Source organism: Schistocerca serialis, chromosome 8, assembly GCF_023864345.2.
Source record: "Schistocerca serialis cubense isolate TAMUIC-IGC-003099 chromosome 8, iqSchSeri2.2, whole genome shotgun sequence".
NCBI lineage: Eukaryota > Metazoa > Arthropoda > Insecta > Orthoptera > Acrididae > Schistocerca > Schistocerca serialis.
Window position 1 is genome coordinate 93,957,629 of NC_064645.1, and position 26,122 is coordinate 93,983,750.

Sequence of the window (26,122 nt, forward strand, 5' to 3'; positions counted from 1 at the left end):
ATGTTATTCTACAAGTGAAACTAAAGAAAAAAGTTCATGTAATCGTAGGTCCGCAAATGTTTAGTTACGGAGTTACGGCTAATAGAAGATGTTGCCTGAAATTTAGCAGCTTCACTAGTATGAAGCTATAGCGAAACTTCACGAGGTTAAAGTAAAGCACGATTCCATTTATTTGGTTGTTATTGGTCTGGCGAATCTAATAAAACATCTAACAAAACATTATGAATGCAATAGTCGAAATTAAGAACAATCTTGTGAAACTGAAACGAGCAACAAAATCTGTTCATACGCGTGCAACTAAATGCATTGAAATCGGTGGAGCTATTTTTGAATACTTATTGTGAATGTATGTACTCTGTAAAACTTCCTCAACACTGAGCTTTGTTTTTTCCGGTTTAACATGAATTCACGTATGCTATGGTATTAATAAAAGCGGATTATTCGACACATTCATACAGTTTCAGTTAACGTTATTACCACCATTTTTCCAAAATTAAATTCTCTAAAACTTCTGTGAAAACTTTGTGCAATTTTCTGGAATTTAAAAAACGAGTTGGGCCAAGTAGTTAACAAATTAAAAATGTTAGGAAATTACTTCTTTGCTTCTCTGCATGTTCTGGTAAATGTCTACAGATACACGTATAGGACATGTTTTATTAGATTCGCCAGATCAATAACAACAAAATAAATGGAAATCGTTCTATAACCTCGTCCAGTTTTGCGATGGCTTCATACAAGCGAAGTTGCTAAATTTCAGGCAAAATCTTTTACTAGCCGTAACTCCGTAACGAAACATTTGCGAAACTGTGTTTATATGAACTTTTTTCTTTAGTTTTACTCGTAGAATAACATATTAAAATATTTGCGTGTCTTTGTGAATCACACTGTATAAATGATCTTGAATGTGGCACTTGCAAATGAAATGCAAATTATGTACATCAGATGCAGAAATCTAAGATGAGTACGTTACAAAGATTTCCACAAAATAATTGATTTGGAGTATGGTCAGTGCGTTCTTTTTAAACTGTGCAAAACGCTATGGCAAAAATTTACTCTGTTTACATCATTATGTTCCAATAATAATTTGCCCGTATATTAATGAAAATTTCCCAGAGTTTCTAGTCATTGTTACTAACAAGAGAATGGGATATTGACAGGAGCAGGCAGTGGTTAAGTCCGTCTCACTTACGAGGCAGTCTGTGGGGGGCAGTTGAGTGACGATCTTTGGAGGCAGCTGCCCGTCGACATAAGTCGTCCTTTTGCGACGTGTCTTGCATGCTGTGGTGACCGTGAGAGAGCGTGGACTATAGTTCTCTGATGGTCTCCTTACTCGAAATCAAACTCATCTGTAGGAATCATTATGGGTTCCGTAAACAACGATCGTGTGGAACCCATCTCGCCCTGTTCGTTCACTAGACCCAGAAATCAATAGATATCGGGTCCCAGGTTTATGCTGTGTTCCTTCACTTCCAACGGTTTTCGATACAGTTCCACACCGCCATCTAATGAAAAAAAAAGAGAGAGTATGGTACAGCAGACCATGTGTGTGACTCGACTGAAGAGTTTATAGCAAACGAAACACAACATGTAATTAACAACAATGAGAAATCTTCAGACATAAAAATAACGTCGGGTGTTCTCGAACGGTGTGTTGTAGGACCATTACTTTCCACAACATGTGTAAATATATAGGGTGTAATGGGTATAAGTGTAGATATTTCTGTTGGTGACAGGACATTGTACCGAACAACATTACATCAGCATTTAGTTCATTTGCAGATCAAAAATTGTAGGTATTAGAAGTAGTATACTTTTAGGTTGGTTAGTACCTCCTAGTACGTGTGGCAGAGATTAGATTAGATTAGATTAGTTGGTACTTGTTCCATAGATCGTGAATACGACACTTCGTAATGATGTGGAACGTGTCAGGTTAATAAAAGGTGTCTGTACAAGATATTATATTACACAAAATATTACATGACACTTCATATTTTGTTTTGTTTTGTGAGGGCTGGGGAAATTACCCACTTACTACATACAAAAATTCATCTAATGAGTAGAAGCAGTTTCCATTAAGAAATTCTTTTAATTTCCTTTTAAGTGCTATATGGCTATCTGTCAGACTTTTGATGCTATTAGGTAAGTGACCAAAGACTTTTGTGGCAGCATAATTTACCCCTTTCTGAGCCAATGTTAGATTTAACCTAGAGTAGTGAAGATCGTCCTTTCTCCTAGTGCTGTAGCCATGTACACTGCTATTACTTTTGAATTCGTTCGGATTGATAATAACAAATTTCGTGAGTGAATATATATATTGTGAGGCTACAGTGAAGATCTCTAGCTCTTTAAATAAGTGTCTGCAGGATGATCTTGGATGAGCTCCAGCAATTATTCTGATTATACACTTTTGTGCAATGAACACTCTTTCACTCAATGATGAATTACCACAGAATATGATGCCATACGAAAGCAGGGAATGAAAACAGGCGTGGTAAGCTAATTTACTCAGATGTATATCGCCAAAATTTGCAATGACCCTAATAGCATGAGTAGCTGAACTCAAACGTTTCAGCAGATCCTCAGTGTCTTTTTTCCAATTCAACCCCTCATCAATGCATACACCAAGAAATTTGGAATATTCTACCTCAGCTACCGATTTCTTATCGAAGTCTATATTTATTAATGGTGTCATTCCATTTACTGTGTGGAACTGTATATACTGTGTTTTGTCAAAGTTTAATGAGAGCCCATTTGCAGAGAATCACTTAACGATTTTCTAAAAAACATCGTTTACAATTTCACCAGTTAATTCTTGTTTGCTGGGTGTGATAGCTATACTTGAACCATCGGCAAAAAGTACCAGCTTTGCAATCTTCGTGAATATAGAATGGCAAGTCATTAATATATATTAAGAACAGCAGAGGACCTAAGATCGCACCTTGCGGCACTCAATTCTTGATTGTTCCCCAGTATGAGAAATCACCAGTTTTTTTGCATATTATACAAGACCGTTAATGGCTTGCTCTTGCCATTGTTTATTTTTCCCCGGGCAGCAGGTCAGATGATGTATGAACATGTGGACGCAACACAACTAGTGTTTACTGTCAGGCGTAGTCCAGCTAGTGATGTTGTTACGACCATGCAGAAAACATCAACTGTTAAGTTTGTGACGTGTTTGTGAGGAGGCTGTTTGACGCAGAGAAAAAACAACCAATGCGCTGATGTGTGTACATACTAAGATACTACATATAAAAAATACAGGAGGAGGCAACTTAATGTACAATCGCAGTAATGGGATGATTGTGTTTGACGGTCAACAATGCAGGTAAGGCATGTGTTGCGCTGGATTGTCATCGTTCAGTACTGATTAGTCATCAGTGCAGGCTGTTTACGAATAGTGCACACTTCGTATTTGCATTCAGATGTCGGCGTGTAATGAAAGACCTGACAGACTTCCAAAAAGAGCAGAATGTGGGGGCCCGATTAGCTGCAACATCAGTAACAAGACAGCCAACTTACTGCATATTTAAAGAGCAACTGTTTTAGCATTCATGGTGGTTGTTGTTGTGGTCTTCAGTCCTGAGACTGGTTTGATGCAGCTCTCCACGCTACTCTATCCTGTGCAAGCTTCTTCATCTCCCAGTACCTACTGCAGCCTACATCCTTCTGAATCTGCTTAGTGTATTCATCTCTTGGTTTCCCTCTACGATTTTTACCCTCAACGCTGCCCTCCAATACTAAATTTGTGATCCCTTGATGCCTCAGAACATGTCCTACCAACCGATCCCTACTTCTAGTCAAGTTGTGCCACAAACTCCTCTTCTCCCCAGTCCTATTCAGTACCTCCTCATTAGTTATGTGATCTACCCATCTAATCTTCAGCATTCTTCTGTAGCACCACATTTCGAAAGCTTCTATTCTCTTCTTGACAAACTAGTTAACGTCCATGTTTCACTTCCATACATGGCAACATTCCATACATACACTTTCAGAAACTACTTCCTGACACTTAAATCTATACTCGATGTTAACAAATTTCTCTTCTTCAGAAACGTTTTCCTTGCCGTTGCCAATCTACATTTTATATCCTCTCTACTTCGACCATCATAAGTTATTTTGCTCCCCAAATAGCAAAACTCCTTTGCTACTTTAAGTGTCTCATTTCCCAATCTAATTCCCTCAGCATCACCCGGCTTAATTCGACTACATTCCATTATCCCCGTTTTGATTTTGTTGATGTTCATCTTAAATCCTCCTTTTAAGACACTGTCCATTCCGTTCAACTGCTCTTCCAAGTCCTTTCCTGTCTCTGACGGAATTACAATGTCATCGACGAACCTCAAAGTTTTTACTTCTTCTCCATGGATTTTAATACCTACTCCGAATTTTTCTTTTGTTTCCTTTACTGCTTGCTCAATATACAGATTGAACAACATCGGGGAGAGGCTACAACCCTGTCTCACTCTCTTCCCAACCACTGCTTCCCTTTCATGTCCCTCGACTCTTATAAGTGCCATCTGCTTTCTGTACAAATTGTACAAAGCCTTTCGCTCCCTGTGTTTTAGCCCTGCCACCTTCAGAATTTGAGGGAGAGTATTCCAGTCAACATTGTCAAAAGCTTTCTCTAAGTCTACAAATGCTAGAAACGTAGGTTTGCCTTTTTCTTAATCTAGCTTCTAAAATAAGTCGTAGGGTCAGTACTGCCTCACGTGTTCCCATATTTCTACGGAATCCAAACTGATCTTCCCCGTTGTCGGCTTCTACCAGTTTTTCTATTCGTCTGTGAAGAATTCGCGTTAGTATTTTGCAGCCGTAACTTATTAAACAGATAGTTCGGTAACTTTCACATCTGTCAACGCCTGTTTTCTTTGGGATTGGAATTATTATATTCTTCTTGAAGTCTGAGGGTATTTCGCCTGTCTCATACATTTTGCTCACCAGATGGCAGAGTTTTGTCAGGACTGGCTCTCCCAAGGCTGTCAGTAGTTCTAATGGAATGTTGTCTACTCCCCGGCCCTTGTTTCGACTCAGGTCTTTCAGTGCTCTGCCAAACTCTTCACGCAGCATTCATGGTAGCCTGCACAAAATATGGAAAGACATCATCATGTAAACATAATAGTGGACGCAAATCAAATGTAAATGATAGAGGTCGTCGTACGGTAACACGAATTGTGTCAAAACAACACAAAACGACGGCGGCTAAAGTGACTGCAGCAGCCATCTTCCAGACTACTTTCCATCACACTGTCAGCCGAAAACACCATAAAGCGAATATTAACGGGCGAGCTTCTGTACCGAAACCATTAGTGACGACAACCAACGTAAAGATGCGTAAAACCTGGTGCCAGGACATAAATCCCGGACTGTTGATCAGTGGTCCGACGAGTCAACGTTTTCGTTATTTCCAACATAGGGCGGGATTTACGTCTGGAGGACGCCAAAAGAAGCATACAGACCTGATTGCTTCATTCCAACGTTTAAGCGTGAAGGTGGAAGTGTGATGGTGTGGGCAGCCATATCATGGTATTCTGCTGGTCCCATCATTACTCTCAAAGGCCGTGTTACAGCCAACGAATATGTGTACAGGTGCACCCCGTGATTCAAATGTTGCTCCCCAACGATGATGCCATATTTTAGGGCAATAATGCACCAATTCACACTGCCAGGACAGTACAACCGTTGTATGAGAGGCATGCAAGTGAACTGCAGCGTCTTCCGTGGCCAGCATAGTCCCCTGGCTTGAACATTGTCGAAGTCTTGTGGGCGATGTTGGAGCGCAGACTCCGGAGCAGATTTCCGCCTCCCTCGTCACCACAAGAGTTAGAAGAGGTTGTGATCGAAAAGTGGCGTAACATTCCACTGGAGACTATAAAATCATTATATGTCAGTATTTCAAGAAGAATCGCAGCTATATTATGGGCAAATGTGGGTCGAACCCCTTATTAATAAACTATTCCCAAGCACGTACACGCATTATTTTGCCTATCCCCTGTATCTGCACTCATACCCGTTACATACTGTACGTAAATGTATAAACATCAGAAGCTCCATGAGGCGATTGATCGATGCTTCTGCTTTATACGGACAAGTCCCAACGCAAGAAAAGTGTACCGAATTGCAGGAAGGCCTGCAGAGAGACGATGCTTGGTGGAGAGAGCGGCAGGTGGCGCTCAGCCAGTGGCGGATACAGCAATACCTCAAGGAGGGTCCGCTAAAGATGTCTTGAATTACCTTTACTTTTACCGCAGTAAAAAATAATCAAGTCACATGCAAAGTTTAACTCTCGAATAAACACTTTATTCGCGCTGAAAAATGCAACACCAGTACACTTGGCACTAAAACACACACGGTCACACTCCGCGTATTTCTAATATCACACTGACTGAAGTCCGTGGTTATAGCCAATATTCGCAGTTGTTCACTTTGTATCACTTCCAAGTTATCGCGAAGATTGTAGCTTTCAAACTGGCTACTTGACAGCGACTCTGCTTTCCTCATATATGTGGCTCGGTTGTTTCGACAACAATCGCTGCCAGAATGGTCGCTTCCAAATTTTTATGGAGTGTGAACAAATACCTACTATGAAAGCGACAAGCCAATATGTACCTTATGACGTATAATATAATGACGAGTTTCCAATGATGACGTCATCCGGCAATTTATGTGTGTGGAACATTTATTGTCGTATTACGAGTCAGGTATGGGAAACTATTGTTACGTTATTAGTAAAAATATTGTTACGGGTCTCGTAACAATATTTTTACTGAGAAATTACTATTATTAATACTTTACAACCAACTGATCACTCTCACTCTTGACTAATCTGCACGCTAGCACTTGCTACAACTAGGACTTTTACTTATTCATTCTTCAGTCTTAACACACTACTGGCCATAAAAATTGCTACACCAAGAAGAAATGCACATGATAAACGGGTATTCATTGAACAAATGTATTATACTAGAACTGATATGTGATTATATTTTCACGCAGTTTGGGTGCATAGATCCTGAGAAATCAGCACCCAGAACAACCACCTCTGGCCGTAATAACGGTCTTGATACGCTTGGGCATTGAGTCAAACAGAGCTTGGATTGCGTGTACAGGTACAGCTGCCCATTGACCAGACGTTTTCAATTGGTGAGAGATCTGGAGAATGTGCTGGCCAGGGCAGCAGTCGAACATTTTCTGTATCCAGAAGTGCCCATACAGGACCTGCAACATGCGGTAGTGCATTATCCTGCTGAAATGTAGGGTTTCACAGGGATCGAATGAAGGGTAGAGCCACTGTTCAAAGTGCTGTCAATGCGGACAAGAGGTGACCGAGACTTGTAACCAATGGTACCCCATACCATCACGCCGGGTGATACGCCAGTATGGCGATGACGAACACACGCTTCCAATGTGCGTCCACCGCGATGTCGCCAAACATGGATGCGACCATCATGATGCTGTAAACAGAACCTGGATTCATCCGAGAAAATGACGTTTTGCCATTCGTACATCCAGATTCGTCGTTGAGTACACCATCGCAGACGTTCCTGTCTGTGATGCAGCGTTTAAGGGTAACCGCAGCCATGGTCTCCGAGCTGATAGTCCATGCTGCTGCTAACGTCGTCGAACTGTTCGTGCAGATGGTTGTTGTCTTGCAACGCCCCCATCTGTTGACACCGGGATCGAGACATGGCTGCACGATTCGTTACAGCCATGCGGATAAGATGCCTGTCATCTCGACTGGTAGTGATGCGAGGCCGTTGGGATCCAGCACGTTGTTCCGTATTACCGTCCTGAACCCACCGATTCCATATTCTGCTAATAGTCATTGGATCTCGACCAACGCGAACAGCAATGTCGCGATACGATAAACCGCAATCGCGATAGGCTACAATCCGACCCTTATCAATGTCGGAAACGTGATGGTACACATTTTTCCTCCTTGCACGAGACATCACAACAACGTTTCACCAGGCAACGCCGGTCAACTGCTGTTTGTGTATGAGAAATCGGTTGGAAACATTCCTTATGTCAGCACGTTGTAGGTGTGAATGCTGTGAAAAGCTAAATCATTTGCATATCACAGCATCTCCTTCCTGTCGGTTAAATTTCGCGTCTGTAGCGCGTCATCTTCGTGGTGTAGCAATTTTAATGGCCAGTAGTGTATTTCTGCTTCTGAACGTAAACTAGCATCCTATTCGGCGAATAGTCCGTGTTTATAACGCTACGTATCGAAGATTCTCTGTACATGAATACAGTATAATATTCGCGACCTTTCTCGAACAAATTCCCGACAATATAACATATCGAGATCACTAGAATGGCCGCGACTCTTCTCGTCGGTATGTGTTAGCTATCTATGTGCCAGACAGAAACGTATAAAATACGATGACGCAGACGTACGTGCTACAAAGGAAAGTACAAAAACTCGATAACTCGATTCAGTCGACTGACAGAAGAAACGAACGAATAGTGTACGGGCTACGGCGCGGGTGACCATTAAAGGGGGCGGGGGGGGGGGGGGGGGCGACCGCGCATATGTATCCGCCACTACGTCAACATAAACTAACTTAACGTATTGCACATAAAGTGCAGAAAGATCCATTATTTTATGATTACACGACAGCAGAACAAGCAATGGAAGCAGTCATGTCAATAAAATACCTAAGAGTACGTGCATGCGGGGCAAATTAAAGCAGAAGGATAACATAAAAGTAATCGCAAGTAAATCAGTTGCCAGACTGTGAGTCATTGGAAGAAACCTCACTATGTGTAATTTACAGACAAATGAGCTAGATTATCAACACCTCGATCGACTAATACGAGGGCCATTACGTAAGTCTGTAAGTAGGCTGTTTAGGTTTTCATATTGGTAACGCCGCGTAGCGCTCTGTATGAAAATCACTGGCTGTGCTGTGTGCAGTCTGTGGCTGGTTTGCATTGTTGTTTGCTATTGTAGTGTTGGGTAGTTGGCTGTAACGTAGCGTTGCGCAGTTGCAGGTGAGCCGCCAGCAGTGGTGGATGTGGGGAGAGAGATGGCGGAGTTTTGAGAGCGGATGATCTGGACGTGTGTCCATCAGAGACAGTAAATTTCTAAGACTGGATGTCATGAACTATATATATATATATATATATATATATATATATATTTTATTTATCTGATTTTTGTGAGGTAAGTGATTCATGAAAGGTATAGGTTATTGTTAGTCAGGGCCATTCTTTTGTAGGGATTTTTGAAAGTCAGATTGCGTTGCGCTAAAAATATTTTGTGTCAGTTTAGTGTTGATCAGAAAATGTAAAGAGAGTAATGTCTGAGTACGTTCAGTTTTGCTCAGCTGTTTGAAAAGCAAATAATGTAAGAGGTTTATCAGCACAGTAATTTATAGATTTTTCTAAGCGGACGTTTCAAGTCGTGACAACTATGATATATCGTGCGGAAATGTGCCATCACCATAACTGCTGCAAATACATTCAAAAGCCAGCGGCAAACAGCACCGAAACCAACTGACAGATTGCGACCGCATGCTGTGATGGCTCAGCACCACCTCCTGAAAGATTTAGTGTAAACTTGGCCGTGTTGCAAGATGGATGATGATGTAAGCAGAGTGGAACAGCGAGTATACGTGCAAATTGTCTTTCTCGCTAGCGGAAATGCTACTCACAAGGGGAAGGCCTCAGAGACGGCCAATCGATTCGACTCAGATTTGGCAGGTCGCTTGTGTACAACCTAAAACGAAGGAATCTAAAATATTTTGGGTCAACACCCCCACGTTTTTGAGAAAATCATCCCTAAAGGTTATGACGAGCGATCGACTGAAAATTGGCGGGATCGATAGATAATTGTAAATAGAGCATTTCTCGTCATGAGGTATGGGGTCCGAAAACGCATACTTTTCTAGAAATCGAGGTAAGAAACTTCAACTGCCGCGTCTGTACCCACACTGTTAACGCCTGTCGCCAACAGCGCCGATAGCTCAACGGCCAAGGTAACTGGCTGGGAATCGGAAAACCCGGGCTCGAATCTCGAAGAAACCTAGCGGATGTTATTCTTTTCGTTTGTATTTTTCCCTATCTCAATTGATAGGGATAGGAGGGTTAACAAGGTAAGTAAATTAATAAGGAATGATGATAAAGTAGGCAAACTAATTTTCCAAACGCCGTGAGTTAGTAAAGTATTAAACTTTTAAGGCTTGACACATAAAAACAACTCCGAGTAAAAGTGTTGCGACTTCCTCACGAGGGATCACAGATAGCCAACCGTGCGACGCTTGTTTACAGTGAGGCACGGGATAGAATGCACGCGGGGAGAGTTATGTTGTCCCGGTTGCCTGTTCGTCATATCATAGGGAAGGAACAGTGTAGCTGTCGAAAGATCGCATGCTCGTGATGCCGTGAGTATATTTGTTTCCAATGTTTATATGACAAGTACCATCCATCTAGTTGTTCGAAGAAAAGTGAGGACACGTAACAGTGGCTGGAAGAGCCATTGTAAAGTGACCTGGAGTAACATTATAGTTGTTTACTATCCCAAGAGGTTTGAGAAATTTATTTGCCTGCCTTATTATCATTCCTTGTTGATTTACTTACCTTATTAACCTTCCTATCCCTATCAATTGAGATATGGAAAAATACAAACCAAAAGAATAACATCCGCTACGTTTCTTCGAGATTTGCAGCCAGTAACCTTGGCCGTTACGCCATCGGTGCTGTCGGCGAAAAGAGTTGACCATGTGGGTACAGAAGCGGCAGTTGTAAAAGTTTCTTACCTCGATTTCTGGAAATGTATGCGCTTTCGGACCCCATACCTCATGATGAAAAATGCTCTATTTACAATTATCTATCGATCCCACCAACTTTGAGTCGATCGCTCGTCATAACCTTCAGGGGTGATTTTCTCAAAAACGCGGGGGTGTTGACTCAAAATATCTTAGATTCCTTCGTTTTAGGTTGTACACAAGCGACCTGCCAAATCTGAGTCGAATCGATTGGCCGTCTCAGAGGCCTTCCCCTTGTCGGTGTCATGTGGAGCTACAAGCAGCTGTGGGTGATAGAGCGTCACTCACGGAGATCTTGTGGATTGTAACATATGACAGCCGCAGTATTCTGGCGTGTCACCCTGTTAGGGAGGTCAAACGGTAAATGTCCAATACTACTGGAACTTCCTGCTGTACCACGTGCGATGTACACTTCGGCGAAACCGTCGGGCACTGCTGGATACTGCAGTCATACTCCATGACAGTGCTGGAGCCCAGGCTGCAGGTGTCATCAAGAATTGTATACAGCGGTGTGGGTGTGGATCCCCTCACTCACCGTGCGGGTGGGCAACGTCTCACCCCCACCCACGCAAATCACCAGACCTCAGTTCATCAGACTCCGACCCTTATTCCAGAACTGAAGGCACTTTGCAAACAGGGGGGATATCCTCGCGGCATTTGTGGGACAGGTGGCACACATTGATGGTAATACCAGTGCCATTCGTACTTCGCCTTCCCCATCGTTAGCAACCCTGTGCGGATGCTCTGTCAGACTATTTTGATGGACAGTAACTGATTTTGATTCATTTTTGTTCCGTTTGTACTGGTGCACAATAAATTTACGCAGGGTTCCAATGCTTGTGTTTCATTTCAGCCTTTACCGTGGCCTGCTTACTGGAAACCTATTTTATGTTGTCATTCAGGTACATCCTGCCTTACTGGTTCAATGCAAATCGGGGAATACCCATATTGTCGCATTATGACGAGGTATACCGTAATTGCCATGACTTATAGAATGACTCTTGTACTTGAATGCTTACTCGTCGGTAATGGTACCCGTACTGGATAGGCTTCCTAGAGCGAACAGAGAATATCCAAAGAAGAGCAGCGCGTTTCGTTACAGGTTCTTTTACTTAGTGCGAAATCTTCAAGCTGATGCTCAGCTAACTCCAGCGGTGGACGTTGCAACACTGGTTTAGTACTAAAATTCCGAGACCATACATTGCTACGAGACTCAACCAATATATTCCTGTGCCCTATGTATACCTCGCGAAAACACCGTGAACATAAAATTAGAGAGATTCAGGCTAAGAAGGAGGGTTACCAACGTTCATTCTTCCCGAGAACCATTCGTGGCTGGAGCAGGAAAGCGGGCAAGCGACTCTGTTACACAAAAACACTGTTACACAAAGTACCCTCCGCCACACACCGTAAGGTGTTTCACAGAATTTAGATTCCACAGTAAATGTAGGTGAGCGATATCTGAGCTGTTGCCAAATGTCTCCCCTGAAAGCTTGCATCAAAGTATCAGCTCTCAGCTGTAACAGCAACAACAGGACCATCTCTCTCATAAAACTAAACACCGGCCGAACAAGCCAAGAAGACCCAACGGTAGCGACCGGCCGCCGTGTCACCCTCAGCCCCAGTCGTCACTGGATGCGGATGTGGACGGGCATGTGGTCAGCACACCGCTCTCCTGGCCGTATGTGAGTTTACGATCCCGGAGCCTCTACTTTTCAATCAAGTAACTCCTCAGCTTGCCTCACAAGGTCTGAGAGCAACCTGATTGTCAACAGCCCTTGGCAGATCGGATGGTCACCCATCCAAGTGCTAGCCCAGACCGACGACGCTGAACTTCGGTGATCTGATGGGAAGCGGTCCTTCTCTCTCATAGTACTATGAAAGGTTTTCAGTGGAAAGGTCAATAAATCAGTTCAGATTCTTATTCCCGCCAATAAAACTGTTCAACAACAATTTTCACAGTTATTGCGTAGCGTTCTCCATAGTCTTTGCTAAATGAATACAGTCATTCTTCATGGCTATGCTTTATAGCTACACTTTTTGCTTCTAGTGGCAAATTGGGGCGAATTACTTGACTTTCTATAATCGTCCAAAAAAAAGCTCTTGGCACATCTCCATTCCTGTCGATCTGAATACAACATTTTGAGCCCGCCTATGGCCGATTTCATACCCTGCTCAGTCCAAGCGTCCAGGGCCTCTTCTTTCTTGAGTGGCTCACGTCTTGTCCGTCTCATACATCAGCTCTTATTGCCGATAGCCCAGCGAATGGGCGAGAGACAGAGAGACAGCCAGATAGGGAGACAGACAGAGACAGACACACGGACACACATAGAAAAACAGAGACACATAGAGAGACACAGAGACATAGACATAGAGACACAGACATACAGTTGGTCCCATTGTTTGCCTGGAGTTGAGAAGGCAAACTCCTAAACAAATCACTTCAAAAATATTGATATACATGCACCAGAACGAGTCACATAAAAATGGTATGATCTCAGTAGATACCGAAACATCGGTTAGTTAACACAATGTACACTGGGCGTGAGTCGTGCTTGGGTAGCTCAGTTTGCCGGCACGGTAGCTCAGCGTGTTCGGTCAAAGGGTTAGCTGCCCTCTGCAATAAAAAAACTGAGTTCACCGATCAACAACGAACCGAAACGGGTGTCTTATGACGTCCGCCCCGAGCAGATACAACGAACGAATGAGAACAAAATGAAATTAAAAAAATAAAAAAGTTGGTAGAGGACTTGCCCGCGAAAGGTAAAGGTACCGAGTTCGAGTCTCGGTCCGGCACACAGTTTTAATCAGCCAGGAAGTTTCATATCAGCGCACACTCCGCTGCAGAGTGAAAATCTCATTCTGGAAACAATTTACACTGCCGAAAAAAATAGTACTCTTTTTTAGAAGTTTCCAATTCACTCAAGATTTATTGGTGTAACACTGCATACGGAGTATATGAAATGATTACATTTACAGATCAACAGCAGAAGCGGTTCTGAGATACCAAGTATCGACTCATGCTGAAACACGTGGTGTAGCATTCACACGTGGCAATGCACGCGCTGACTCTAGCATCCAGTCGATCGTATGCCACGCCTGCCCGACCTGTTCACGTAATTCTGTGAGTTCTTGGGCGACAAGTCGTACGAGCCACTTCTCGTTCCTTCATATGCCACACGTGCTCGGTCGGAGACAATTCCAGAGATCATATTGAGCACGTTGAATCTCACGGGCAGTGTGCAGGCAAGCATTATCCTCCCAGAATGACATTTTCACTCTGCAGCGGAGTGTGCGCAGATATGAAACTTCCTGGCAGATTAAAACTGTGTGCCGCACCGAGACTCGAACTCGAGACCTTTGCCTCTCGCGGGCAAGTGCTCTACCAACTGAGCTACTCATGCACGACTCACGCCCCGTCCTCACAGCTTTACTTCTGCCAGTTTGGAAAGTAGGAGACGAGGCACTGGCAGAAGTAAAGCTGTGAGGACGGGGCGTGAGTCGTGCTTTGGTATCTCAGATGGGAGAGCACTTTCCCGCGAAAGGCAAAGGTCCCGAGTTCGAGTCTCGGTCCGACACACAGTTTTAATCTGCCAGGAAGTTTCAAGCATTATCCTGTTGTAACCGCATATCACCTTCGTGTTGCAAGACCGGCAAAAGGTACAGAGCGCTGGTTGGCGTCCCTTCCTGAAACATCAAAGATGAAGGAGAGCTGTAACTTATCCCACATCAGACCATGAGGCCAGGGGTGGAGCCAATGTTTCTTGGACGAATGCAGTCTCCGAGACAGCGGTCACCATACCTACGTCGTACGCGCTAACTACCACCACTTGGGCGCTGGCAGAATCTGCTACCAACGCTGAAGACCGTAGCGAGCCATTTCATCTTCCAAGTGAGGCTCTGACGGCACCAGTGGAGCCGTGCACGTCGTTGCTCTGGTTAAAAGTGAGCGTGTCCGTTCGTATTGATACGTCCGTGCTCACAAGCCCTCTTATCTATGCTGTGGCAGCTGTGCGATCTGCCACTGTTGCCCTTACAATACGACTGTCGTATCCGGTGTCTCTGCTGCGTTACGTCCAGAACTCCGTCTACGGGTGTGGGAATGTTTCAATTGACCGCTGATACCAGCATCTTTCCATAACTGACGCAGCACGCCCAACTTTTGCGATAGGAAACGGCCATCCCGCCACTCGGAAGGCCACAGCTTGAGCACTTTCAAACTTCCTCAGTCGGCTGTAGGAAGCACGAGTAAGTCTCGGTGGCATGGTTGCCTGCTTGCTTCACACGTTGGTACCACAGAACAACAAGAAAAGAGAAGCGCAAACTCCTGTGTTAAAAGAGGGAAACACAGACCAACAGCAGCGCCTCTAGTGGTATGGAGATTAACTAATAAAGGATAAACATTGCGGGTTGCATACCTCCTAATTTATGTACGTCTAGGTTTTTTTTTTCTTTTGTTTGTAATTTTCTTATCTCAGTTTTCCGTGCGTGCTATGTACAGCTATAGCACATTGCAATACAGCAGTGACAAACCTATTATTCAGGAATATTTGTAGTCCAATTTAGCTGCTACAATTTGATTTAGCTTCAGCCATTTACACTACATGCTTGTTTCGACTTAATGTCTGTTTTAAGTGTTGCGTCAGCTTCTTACGACGCACAAAACATTCTGGAGCCTTTAAATGTTGATGGAAATCAATATAAGTGAGTAATTTACAAGTCTATTTTTGACGTTTGCGTCTGACAGTCGCTGCTCCTATGATGTTTTCTTCAGCAGCAACTCTCAGACGCAAACATCAAAAATAAGTTTGCAAACTGACACACTTACTGATTTCTATCAACCTACAAAAGCTCCAGGACGTTTTGTGCGTCATAAGAACTAGACACAACGCTTGAAATTGACAGTAAGACTCAACAAGCTTGTAGTCCAAATAACTGCCACAAACTAAAAAAAAATTGTAGCAGCTAAATTGGACTACAAATATTCCTGAATAATGTCATACTTTGAGATCCTACAAGCTGTGGCGTCAATGGAGAAAAAAACCTATTATTGAGAGAATATTCGTCAATTAAAGAGGTTCAATTAAGAAATGTTTATAACAGTGTTAATTAATGAAGAATTCTAGAATTTGTTACAACTAGGTTTGAGGACTGTAATGTCGGAGTAACTGCCCAAGAAACTTGCACTACTGACCACTAATTTCTTAAAAATATGTTCCTACATCTTATGATTGGAAATGCTTCAACACAAAAGAGAAAACAGCAATATTAAGTACCAAAAATAGGAAAGTTGGATAAAAACAGTGAAATGAAAACAAAACTTACTTTTTATTTCTCAAGCACAAAATAAAAAATTGTAGTTCATTAACACCAGTTATGGTATTAGCATCTATATAACGAACACTTGCCATAGCACCACTAGTAATGGTAGGCCTAATTCACTATTAAGAACAGTTTCACCTGATTCACTACTGATATTAGTAATTTCACAAGGAACACCTGCCACATGTTTTGGAAACACACCGCTATTTAGCCTATGCCAAGTTTTATTCACAAAATCTTCTTTGAAAAAATAATCTTCACAAACAAAATAAATAGCACAATTCACATCAGATGACAGTTTACAAACACTTTTCCACTTCAGAAGCAACTCTTGGGGTTGTTTTGGAAACCTGTAGAAATGCTTGTTGCTAACTTTCTCCATTGATACCACGTAATATCCAAATGAAAAGTCGGGGCATTTACAGGACTACTTCAACGTCACTTTTTGTTGAATATTCTGAAAAAACATAAAATTCTTCATTAAATAAAACTACTACTGATATATCAAAGTTATTTAAATAAACAAACGGAAATCACACAGCTTAATTCACGATAAAAGAGAATACATTTCATTTATAGGCTACGAGATTATTTACTGTAAATTAAATGTCTTACCTTGGGATTAATTGTGGAACGTTTTTTCAGCAGGAAATCTCTTCAGTTCCACGGTGAACTTCATGAAATTTAAAGTATAATATCTGTTTATGATGAAGCTCAGTAGTATGTAAATATGAAACAAATAGAAAGGCGACTGTAACCGCAGACTTCAGTACAGAGGAAGACGACAGAATATCAACAACCGCCATTGAACAGCTCTCATTGGTCAATTTCAGCTTCGTTTGACCCCTAGCGCCTCTAGTGGTCTGGAAGGAACTACGTGGCTTGTTGCCTCTTCTCCCATATATCTTTCACCCCCGTGGTTTGTACCACACTGAGCCTTCCGGCTGTGAGCATTCCCTGTTAAACGGTACACACAGATGGCGCTCTGGAAGTTATACCGCTACGCCATCTGTTAGCGGACGACGCTCAAACCATCATCAGCACATCTACCCCAGGTGGCATACGCCGTCATCGAATCAAAATCGACGTCATCTTTTCATTTGTACTAATTTTTTCCACCATTGTGCCAGTGTGTTTATTCAGCTGGAACTAGAAACCACAATACACCATTGAGCCCATTTCTAAGCACGAATCACGATCCTTGGTACGGGTTTGATAGCGGGCCGAGTGTACCTGGGGCTGTCGTCCAGGGGCTGGAACACTTGAAAATCTTCACACCTGTGAGATATTGAACCCGGGACATCCAAGGTCAGAGTCACTGCTCTACACACTTTTTTTAGAAGCTATCCTCCCCTTTTATGAAACCTTACAACTTGCTATTTAAAAACGAATACAACAAAATCGGAGTGGATCCTACATGGCACCATCACTTTTGCACTTTAAAAAAAATCCCTTTCCAGTCGTTCTGTGCAACAATTTTTTGTTTATTTTTTTATTAATTAAAAAGAAGCGAGACAGACAGGGTCAAAAAAATGAAATAAACTGTCTAACAATATTCCTGAAAAGACAAGAATCCAACAAGGACTAGTTAACTAAACCAATACCTTGACGACGAAATATAAAGTTCAACATATTGACTTATAAGTCGCGATGCTGTGTCACGAACACTTTCAGTTTGCTGGAACGCGAGTAGGTCCGTATCGCCTCTCCATCTACAATATAATGAACATAGTAGTCCAACAACCATGTGACTGTATTTAACTTTGCCTTTGGAAAGTAGGAGTCTGGACGCCAAAGAGGACAGTCTCAGGGATCCAGTTAGAAACGCTAATTGTTTTTTAAGTCAGTGCCAGTTCGCTTCGTAATCATGACAGGTAAATCTTGATCATCACAGGTAAATCTATGCTGCAGCGCGTATATGGCGGGGCAGCGACTGCACCGATCAGTGACACTCAGTCCAATACGAAAAACCCGCTCACTGTGTGCCAATTGGTACCACGAGGACGCCACCGGCATTGGTAGAAAAGGAAGGCTAAGATGAGCTCATATTGTCCTCCAAGTAATTTTCGGCGGTGCCCGTTCAACAGGCGCCGTACATTCAGTCCCTCCATCGCACGTTAACAAAAACTTGGCAGTGAGATACTGCCTCTGTAGAATACCAGCCCTCAAATAACTGACAGCAGTACAAAATTTACGGACACGGTTTAACTGGAAATTCACTCCACCTGCTTCAACAGGCGGATCAAGATTGGCAGGCTGTAGACAATAAAGCAGCCGAGACGTAAATGATTGGATTGCGTGAGAGAAAGTCAGCGCGGTGCGCCCAACAAATAACACGGATGCCATCGTTTGAATATCGGAAAGTCCCAAACCCCGAGAGAACGCGCACCCGCATCCACCTTGTATCGCAATCGAGAAATGTGACGCTTCCATAAAAAAAAGGACTAGACAGCTGTTTTAGTTTCCCAGTCATCATGACGGTACAGTGAAAGATCTGAGCGATGTACTATGCTTTGCACAAGGTTTAGGTGTCCAGGATCTGAACTTTCTGAAGTAAGTTAAGTGAACGCCGTACATGTTGCATTATTTCCCCCTGTATCTTCTCCGTAACCGACTTTAAACTATGTGTAGCCATTTGGAGTGGGGAGCGATCAATTATGACTCCAGAAGTTTTATGTCTACCTAACACTGTCGCTCACGAAATGACAGCATTATCACAACCTCGTAATTTCATCAATCGACATTTGCGTTCACTAATGCGGACGTCAGTTACAAAGCGAAAGACGTCGAAAGTAGCCTTGAGCAATGGAATCTCATCGGGAAAACGGAGTAATACCATCAGATCGTCTGCGTACGCTCGGACAAGACCGTCCATCCTCATAACTGAGCGATGATTCTTCGAAGAAGGAGCTCAAGTGACAGAACAAACGACGACACTGGAGGCGGACTTTCCTGAGGGTAGCCGCTACGGATGACAGTAGGGCGTATCAATTGGCCATTAACAGCCGCTGAAGCTTGGATACCAGTAAACAAATTGGACAAGACCCTGCGTGCGTCATTTGTGAACCCAATGGCTTCCAGTACCTGCAACAGGAATCTATTGCAGACCCAGTCAAATTCCTTGTCAGAATCCAAAAATGGTAGAGTACCAGGAACAGAAGTAGCAACAACCACCAACATTACAGGACGACATCCAGTTTTTTTTTCCTATTTGTGAGTCATCAGTCTTTTGACTGGTTTGATGCGGCCTGCCACGAATTTCTCTCCTGTGACAATCTCTTCATGTCACAGCAGCAATCAACGTCCTCAATTATCTGATGGATTTATACCAATTTCTGTCTTCTTCTACACTTTTTGCCCTCTACAGCTCCCTCTAGTACCATGGAAGTCAGTCTCTGATGTCTTAACAGATGTCCTATCATCCTGTCCCTTCTCCTTGTCAGTGTTTTTCACATATTCCTCTCCGATTTTGCGCACAATCTTCTCATTCCTTACCTTATCAGTCCACCTAATTTTCAACATTCGTCTGTACCACCACATCTCAAATGCTTCGATTCTCTTCTGTTCCCGTTTTCCCACAGTCCATGTTTCACTAACATACAATGCTGTGCTCCAAACGTATATTCTCATAAATTTCTTGCTCACATTAAGGCCGATATTTGATACTAGTAGACGTCTCTTGGCCAGGAATGCCCTTTTCGCCACTGCTAGTCTCCTTTTGATGTCCTCCTTGCTCCGTCCGTCACTGGTTATTTTACTGCCTAGATGGCAGAATGCCTTAACGTCATCTACTTCGTGAACGTCAGTCCTGATGTTTAGTTGCTCGCTGTTCTCATTTCTGCTACGTCTCATTACTTCCCTCTTTATTCGATTTACTCTCAGTCCATAATTTGTACTCAATAGAGTGTCCATTCCATTCATCAGGTCATGTAATTGTTCTTCACTTTTACTCAGGATAGCAGTGTCATCGGCGAATCGTATCATTGATACCCTTCCACCTTGAATTTTAATTCCCCTCCTTGAACGTCTCTTTTATTTCCATAATTGCTTCTTCGATGTACAGATCAAACAGTAGGGACGAAAGACTACATCCCTGTGTTACACCCTTTTTAATACGAGCATTTCACTCTTGCTCGTAAACTTCTGTTATTCCCTGTTGGCGCTTGTACATATTGTATATTATCCGTCTCTCCCTATAGCTTACTCCCATTTTTCTCAGAATTTCGAACAGCTTGCACCATTTTACACTGTCGAACGCTTTTTCAAATCCTTGATTTTCCTTTAGTCTTGCTTCCATTATCAACCGCTACGTCAGAATTGCCTCTCTGGTGCGTTTACCTTTCCAAGATCCAAACTGATCGTCATCTAACACAGTTACAGAGGTCAGAATAGTACTACCAGGGATACAGTTTTGATGATGAGCAACAACTTTTCCCAAGCAATGCAGACAGCCGGTTATTTACGATCTTCAAAATTTGATAAGACAATTGGACGAAATTTATCAGTTGCCGCCTGCGCGAAACTTTTAGGAACTAACACGATTTTGCCAACTTGAAACGATTGGGGCTCAAACCTTCCTCTCGACACTTCGTTCGAAAGCCATGTAAGAGTAGCAGTAAACAAGGGCCAAAAACCCCGCGTTGTCTCATCGAGAGACGGATCCTCCGAGTCCGCCACATTCAGCAACTATGTTGATCAAAACAATTTCCCGACTGTCTTGCACGATGTTAAAGAATCACTGCACTATAGTTCATGAAGCTGGCGTGGATGACATCGACGGCCAAAATCCTATCACGCATCCAGTCACATAAATAAAATCTATCAAGTCTATTGCTAGAAGTGGCTGTAAAATAGGTAAATTTGGCAGTAGCCGGATATTTAGAGACCCAAACATGTTGTAGTTTCAAGTAACGAACTAATTCTTGTAATGCCTGACAGAAATTGAAGTTGGGAGACTGATCTACGGGACGCAACGTACTGTTGAAATAACAACCCATCAAAATACATACTCTGCGGACATTCCGGTGACAAATAAACCTTTTTCTCATAAAATTGGGAATCTTCCAATGTGCATCCGGTACCGGGCGGTGCACAAAGGAGAATCGAGATCAGACGAAGAAAAGTACATCCTGTTGCTCTTCCATTATCAAGAAATTTAATTCCTTCAGTGGGAACGACCTCCCTAAAAACAAGGCAGTCCCCGTGCAACATTCGGTAGCCACATTAAACACAGTGCAAAAACAAGGGAAGGAAAAGCGAGTAACTGGTACATCTTGTAGAAATACGACTTCCGCGCAGGAATGACAGATAAATTGACGCAGCGAAGCGAGGTCCGATTCCACCCTATTACCATTCAAAGAAAGAAACGTATAAGCTCGCATTCTTTAACAACAACAAACGGAATTCGATTTTCCGACCAACTCAGTTACGTCATCTGTGTGTGTCGAGGTCCATTGCCGACTCCAATGACGAGTCATAGGGTGGACGCTTACACCGCTGCCTGTGGAATATTGAAGTTTATTCTTTTTACGAGCCATCGTGCGCTCAAATGGGACATGTTGTTTATCACGACTACGAGGAAATACATCATATGCAGTCAGGGACGCAGGCGGTTCTTGAACATTAACCGAAGTAACTGACAAACATGGACAGTAGGTGACAAACTACACTACTGGCCTATAAAATTGCTACACCACGAAGATGACGTGCACGCGCTAAATTTAAGAGACAGGAAGAAGATGCTGTCATATACAAATGATTAGCTTTTCAGAGTATTCACACATGGTTGGCGCCAGTGGCGACACCAACAACGTGCTGACATGAGGACAGTTTCCAACCAATTTCTCATACACAAACAGCAATTGACCGGCGTTGCCTGGTGAAACGTTGTTGTGATGCCTCATGTAAGGAGGAGAAATGCGTAAAATCACGTTTCCGACTTTGATAAAGGTCGGACTGTAGCCTATCGCGATTGCGGTTTATCGCATCGCGACATTGCTGCTCGCATTGGTCGAGATCTAATGACTCTTAGCAGAATATGGAATCGGTGGGTTCAGGAGGGTAATACGGAACGCCGTGCTGGATCCCAACGGCCTCGTATCACTAGCACTCGAGATGACAGGCATCTTATTTGCATGGCTGTAACGGATCGTGCAGCTACGTCTCGATCCCTGAGTCACCAGATGGGGACGTTTGCAAGACATCAACCATCTGCACGAACAGTTCGACGTTTTCTGCAGCAGCATGGACTATCAGCTCGGAGACCATGGCTGCGGTTACACTTGACGCTACATCACAGACAGGAGTGCCTGCGATGGTGTGCTCAACGACGAACCTGGGTGCACGAATGGCAAAACGTTATTTTTTCAGATGAATCCAGGTCCTGTTTACAGCATCATGATAGTCGCATCCGTGTTTGGCGACATCGCGGTGTACACACATTGGAAGCGCGTATTCGTCATCGCATACTGACGTATCACCCGGCGTGTTGGTATGAGGTGCCATTGGTTACACGTCTCGGTCACCTCTTGTTCGCATCGACTGCACTTTGAACAGCGGACGTTATATTTCAGGTGTGTTACGACCCGTGGCTCTACCCTTCATTCCATCCCTGCGAAACCCTACATTTCAGCAGGACAATGCACGACCGCATGTTGCAGGTCCTGTACGGGCCTTTCTGGATACATAAAATGTTCAACTGCTGCCCTAGCCAGCACATTCTCCAGATCTCTCACCAATTGAAAACGCCTGGTCAATCAATGGTGGTCGAGCAACTGGCTCGTCACAATACGCCAGTCACTACTCCTGATGAAATGAGGTATCGTGTTGAAGCTGCGTGGGCAGCTGTACCTGTACACCATATCCAAGCTCTGTTTGTCTCAATGCCCAGGGGTATCAAGGGCGCTATTACGGCCAGAGGTGGTTGTTCTGGTTACTGATTTCTCAGGATCTATGCACCCAAATTGCATGAAAATGTAATCACATGTTAGTTCTAGTATAATATATTTGTCCAATGAATACCCGGTTGTCATCTACATTTCTTCTTGGTGTAGCAATTGTAATGGCCAGTAGTGTAGGAGCCGCAGAGGCCCACTCCACGGGATGGGGCTTTTGCAGTTCAGATCGATGCACGAGAGAAGGGTCAGGCACAACAATATCTGGCTCGACAAGTAAGATTTCCCGGCCACGAATCGCCTACACTCGAATAAGAACATTTGGGCGTTCCGACCTCACCTGAATGGCTGGTATAAAGGCAGAGGTGATTTTAGGTGCTCTCCAATTTGCTGTTGTTGAATCGTTGGAACAGGAGATGGCTCAGCGACTTCCCTATCCATGGATGGTTCCGGAGGAGTTGCTTCAACCACGGGAGGAATGTCAGGAGAACCACTAGAGACCTCAGTAGCTGTTTCTGCACCATTCACGGCATCAGGAATGCAGGACTCAACAATAGAAGATACATCAATCGACAATGTTAGTTAAGGGAGGACTGGGTGAAGAGCAGTCGTGTCCGACTCCTCACCATCCTACCACGACATTTCTCATGTTGCACTGCGGGCACTTCCGGCTTGGCAACAACAATTTCAGGACCGTGCTGCGAGAGTAAAGGCGGAAAGTCTGGAGCAGTAAGCTGCGAGTCCCTCTGTTGTTTCACTGCACCCGGGGAAGATGTGGCACAAACCCCTTGAGCTCTAGGAACGAGATCAGCTAATGTAATTTTTCGACGCTCTTTCAATGAGGATTTCAATACAGAAATGATTTTTTTAAATTGGATGAATCTTTTTGATACACCCTGTATAGTTAAAAATGATTTTAACATGTCCAATCTGTGTCACAAAGTACTAAAATTACAGGCCCAATATACATGTGTTAATCGTTTTTTTTTTCATTACAGTATGAAGAAGATTCCTGGAAAATCAACTGCATTCTATAATGAATTACATGTATTAGTGTATTACAGTCAATATTTACATTAGGAACACACTTTTCACGAGGCAATGTCTGAATTACTTTTATCTTTTTCAGCGGTGGGTCATGGCGGAGATTTTCCATACCTGTTCCCTCAGCCCAACTTAAACTTGACAGCTGAAGAAGACAGCGTATCGCAGAAAATGGTACAACTTGTGGCCAACTTCGTCATTTACGGGTACGCAATAATCTCAATGAAAATTAATCAATTGTCAATTTAAATAAAGTGTGAATTGCAGAGTAACCATGTAGATGTAGACCGTAGAATGGGCCGCATCTGCCTAGAAAGAGGAAGGTTTAAAAAGTATTCACAAAAGAAAGTTTATGAAACAACATACAGGCAATGCTTCCGATGCTTTCTTCACGTTGTGAATTACTCTTCTTTATTTTCATTTTCGGTTTAACAGTAACTTCCCTAATTAAGATTTTGCTGGTCGTGAACAGAGCGACATAAAGTAACGATACATAAAGTAACCATACTCCCGGGAGCCACTAGTGTGTACATTTGTTACACATTCTAACATCCACTACGTTGTATTAGTATATGTGAACTAAGATTTTCCGTGCTTAATTCAGTGAACTTCAAATGGCTTTCGAAATACCGCCCTTTCGAGAAATCGTAATAGCAATGATAATGTCCTGTAAGCAGTGCTGATGACTAAAGCCATGGTATAATGATATGCACGTATACAGATGGTGGTAGTCTCTCGCACGAAAGGTATAAAAAGGCAGTGCATTAGCGGAGCTGTCATTCCTCTCAGTTGACTCATGTGAGCAGGTTTTCGACGTGATTACGGCCACACGACAAGACTTACGAAACTTTGAATGTGCAATGGTTGTTGGAACTAGAGATGCGTGGGACATTCCAATTCGGAAATCGTTAAGGAATTCAATACTCGGAGATCCACAGCGTCAAGAGAGTACCGAGAATACCAAATTCCAGGCATTACCTCTCACCACGGACAACTCAGTGGCTGCCGGTCTTCAGTTAACGACGGAGAGTAGCGGAGTCTGCGTAGAGTTGTCAGTGCTAACAGACAAGCAACACTGCGTGAACTATCTATGTGGGACTTACGACTAACGTATCCGTTACCGACGCGAGTATAGCCTTCAGCGCGTCTCCTGGACTCGAGATTATATCAGTTTGACCCTAGACGACTGGAAAACACTGGCTTGGTCGGACGAGTCCCGATTTCAGTTGATAATAGCTGATGGTAGGGTTCGAGTGTGGCGCAAACTCCTGAGGCCATGGACCCAAGTTGTCAACAAGACGCTGTGCAAGCTGGTGGTGGCTCGATAATGGTGTGCACTATGTTTTCATGAGACAGATTGGTTCTTCTGGTCCAGCTGAAGTGATCATCAATTAGAAATAATTATTTTCGGCTACTTAGAGACCATTTTAGCCATTCATGTTCCCAAACGATGATGTGAGCGATCCACAATTGTTCGCTATTGGTTTGAAGGACATTCTAGACCAGTCGAGGGAATGCTTTGAATATCCAGATCGCCCGACGTTAGTCCCATCGAACACATATGCGACGCAATCGTTATGTCAATTCGTGTACAAAATCCTGCTCGGGCTATACTTTCGCTGTTATGGGCGGCTATAGAGTCAGCATGGCCCAATGTTTCTGCAGGGGCTTCCAACGACTTGTTCAGTCCGTGCCATGTCGAGTTGCTGCACTAGGCCGGACAAAAGGAGGTCCGACACTACATTAGGAGGTATCCCATAACTCTTGTCACCTCAGTGCAAGTTATTTACAGCGTTTGTCAATGTAATGGATATTTTCGTATGACGAGGAGTTCAGAAATATTCGGTTGGGCTCTCAGAAAATAACACGGCACCGATGCAGAAATGCGTTCTCGTCGTGAGCGCTGGACTACACAGCGCCATTGTTCCGAAGAACAGGCTGCCTCCTTCAATAAAATTCTTCAGGGTATCAGACCGCATTGTCATAATTCAAAATTGTCTACATAGGTGAGACGGGACGTCCGATTAGCACAAGGCTCTCGGAACATGAAAGATATATCCGCCGAAACAACACACTAAGTCAGCAGTGGCGGAA

The 26,122-nt window shown here is 43.4% G+C and overlaps 1 protein-coding gene across 1 annotated transcript in view; it reads left to right on the forward strand.

Moving 5' to 3' along the window:
* The window catches only part of LOC126416842 (cholinesterase 2-like), a 193,200-nt gene that overhangs the window by 146,955 nt on the left and 20,123 nt on the right, over window positions 1–26,122 (forward strand). Inside the window, exon 10 of the mRNA XM_050084725.1 lies at window positions 24,114–24,234. Coding sequence (XP_049940682.1) covers window positions 24,114–24,234 — 121 coding nt within the window. The remainder of the gene's footprint in view (window positions 1–24,113; window positions 24,235–26,122) is intronic.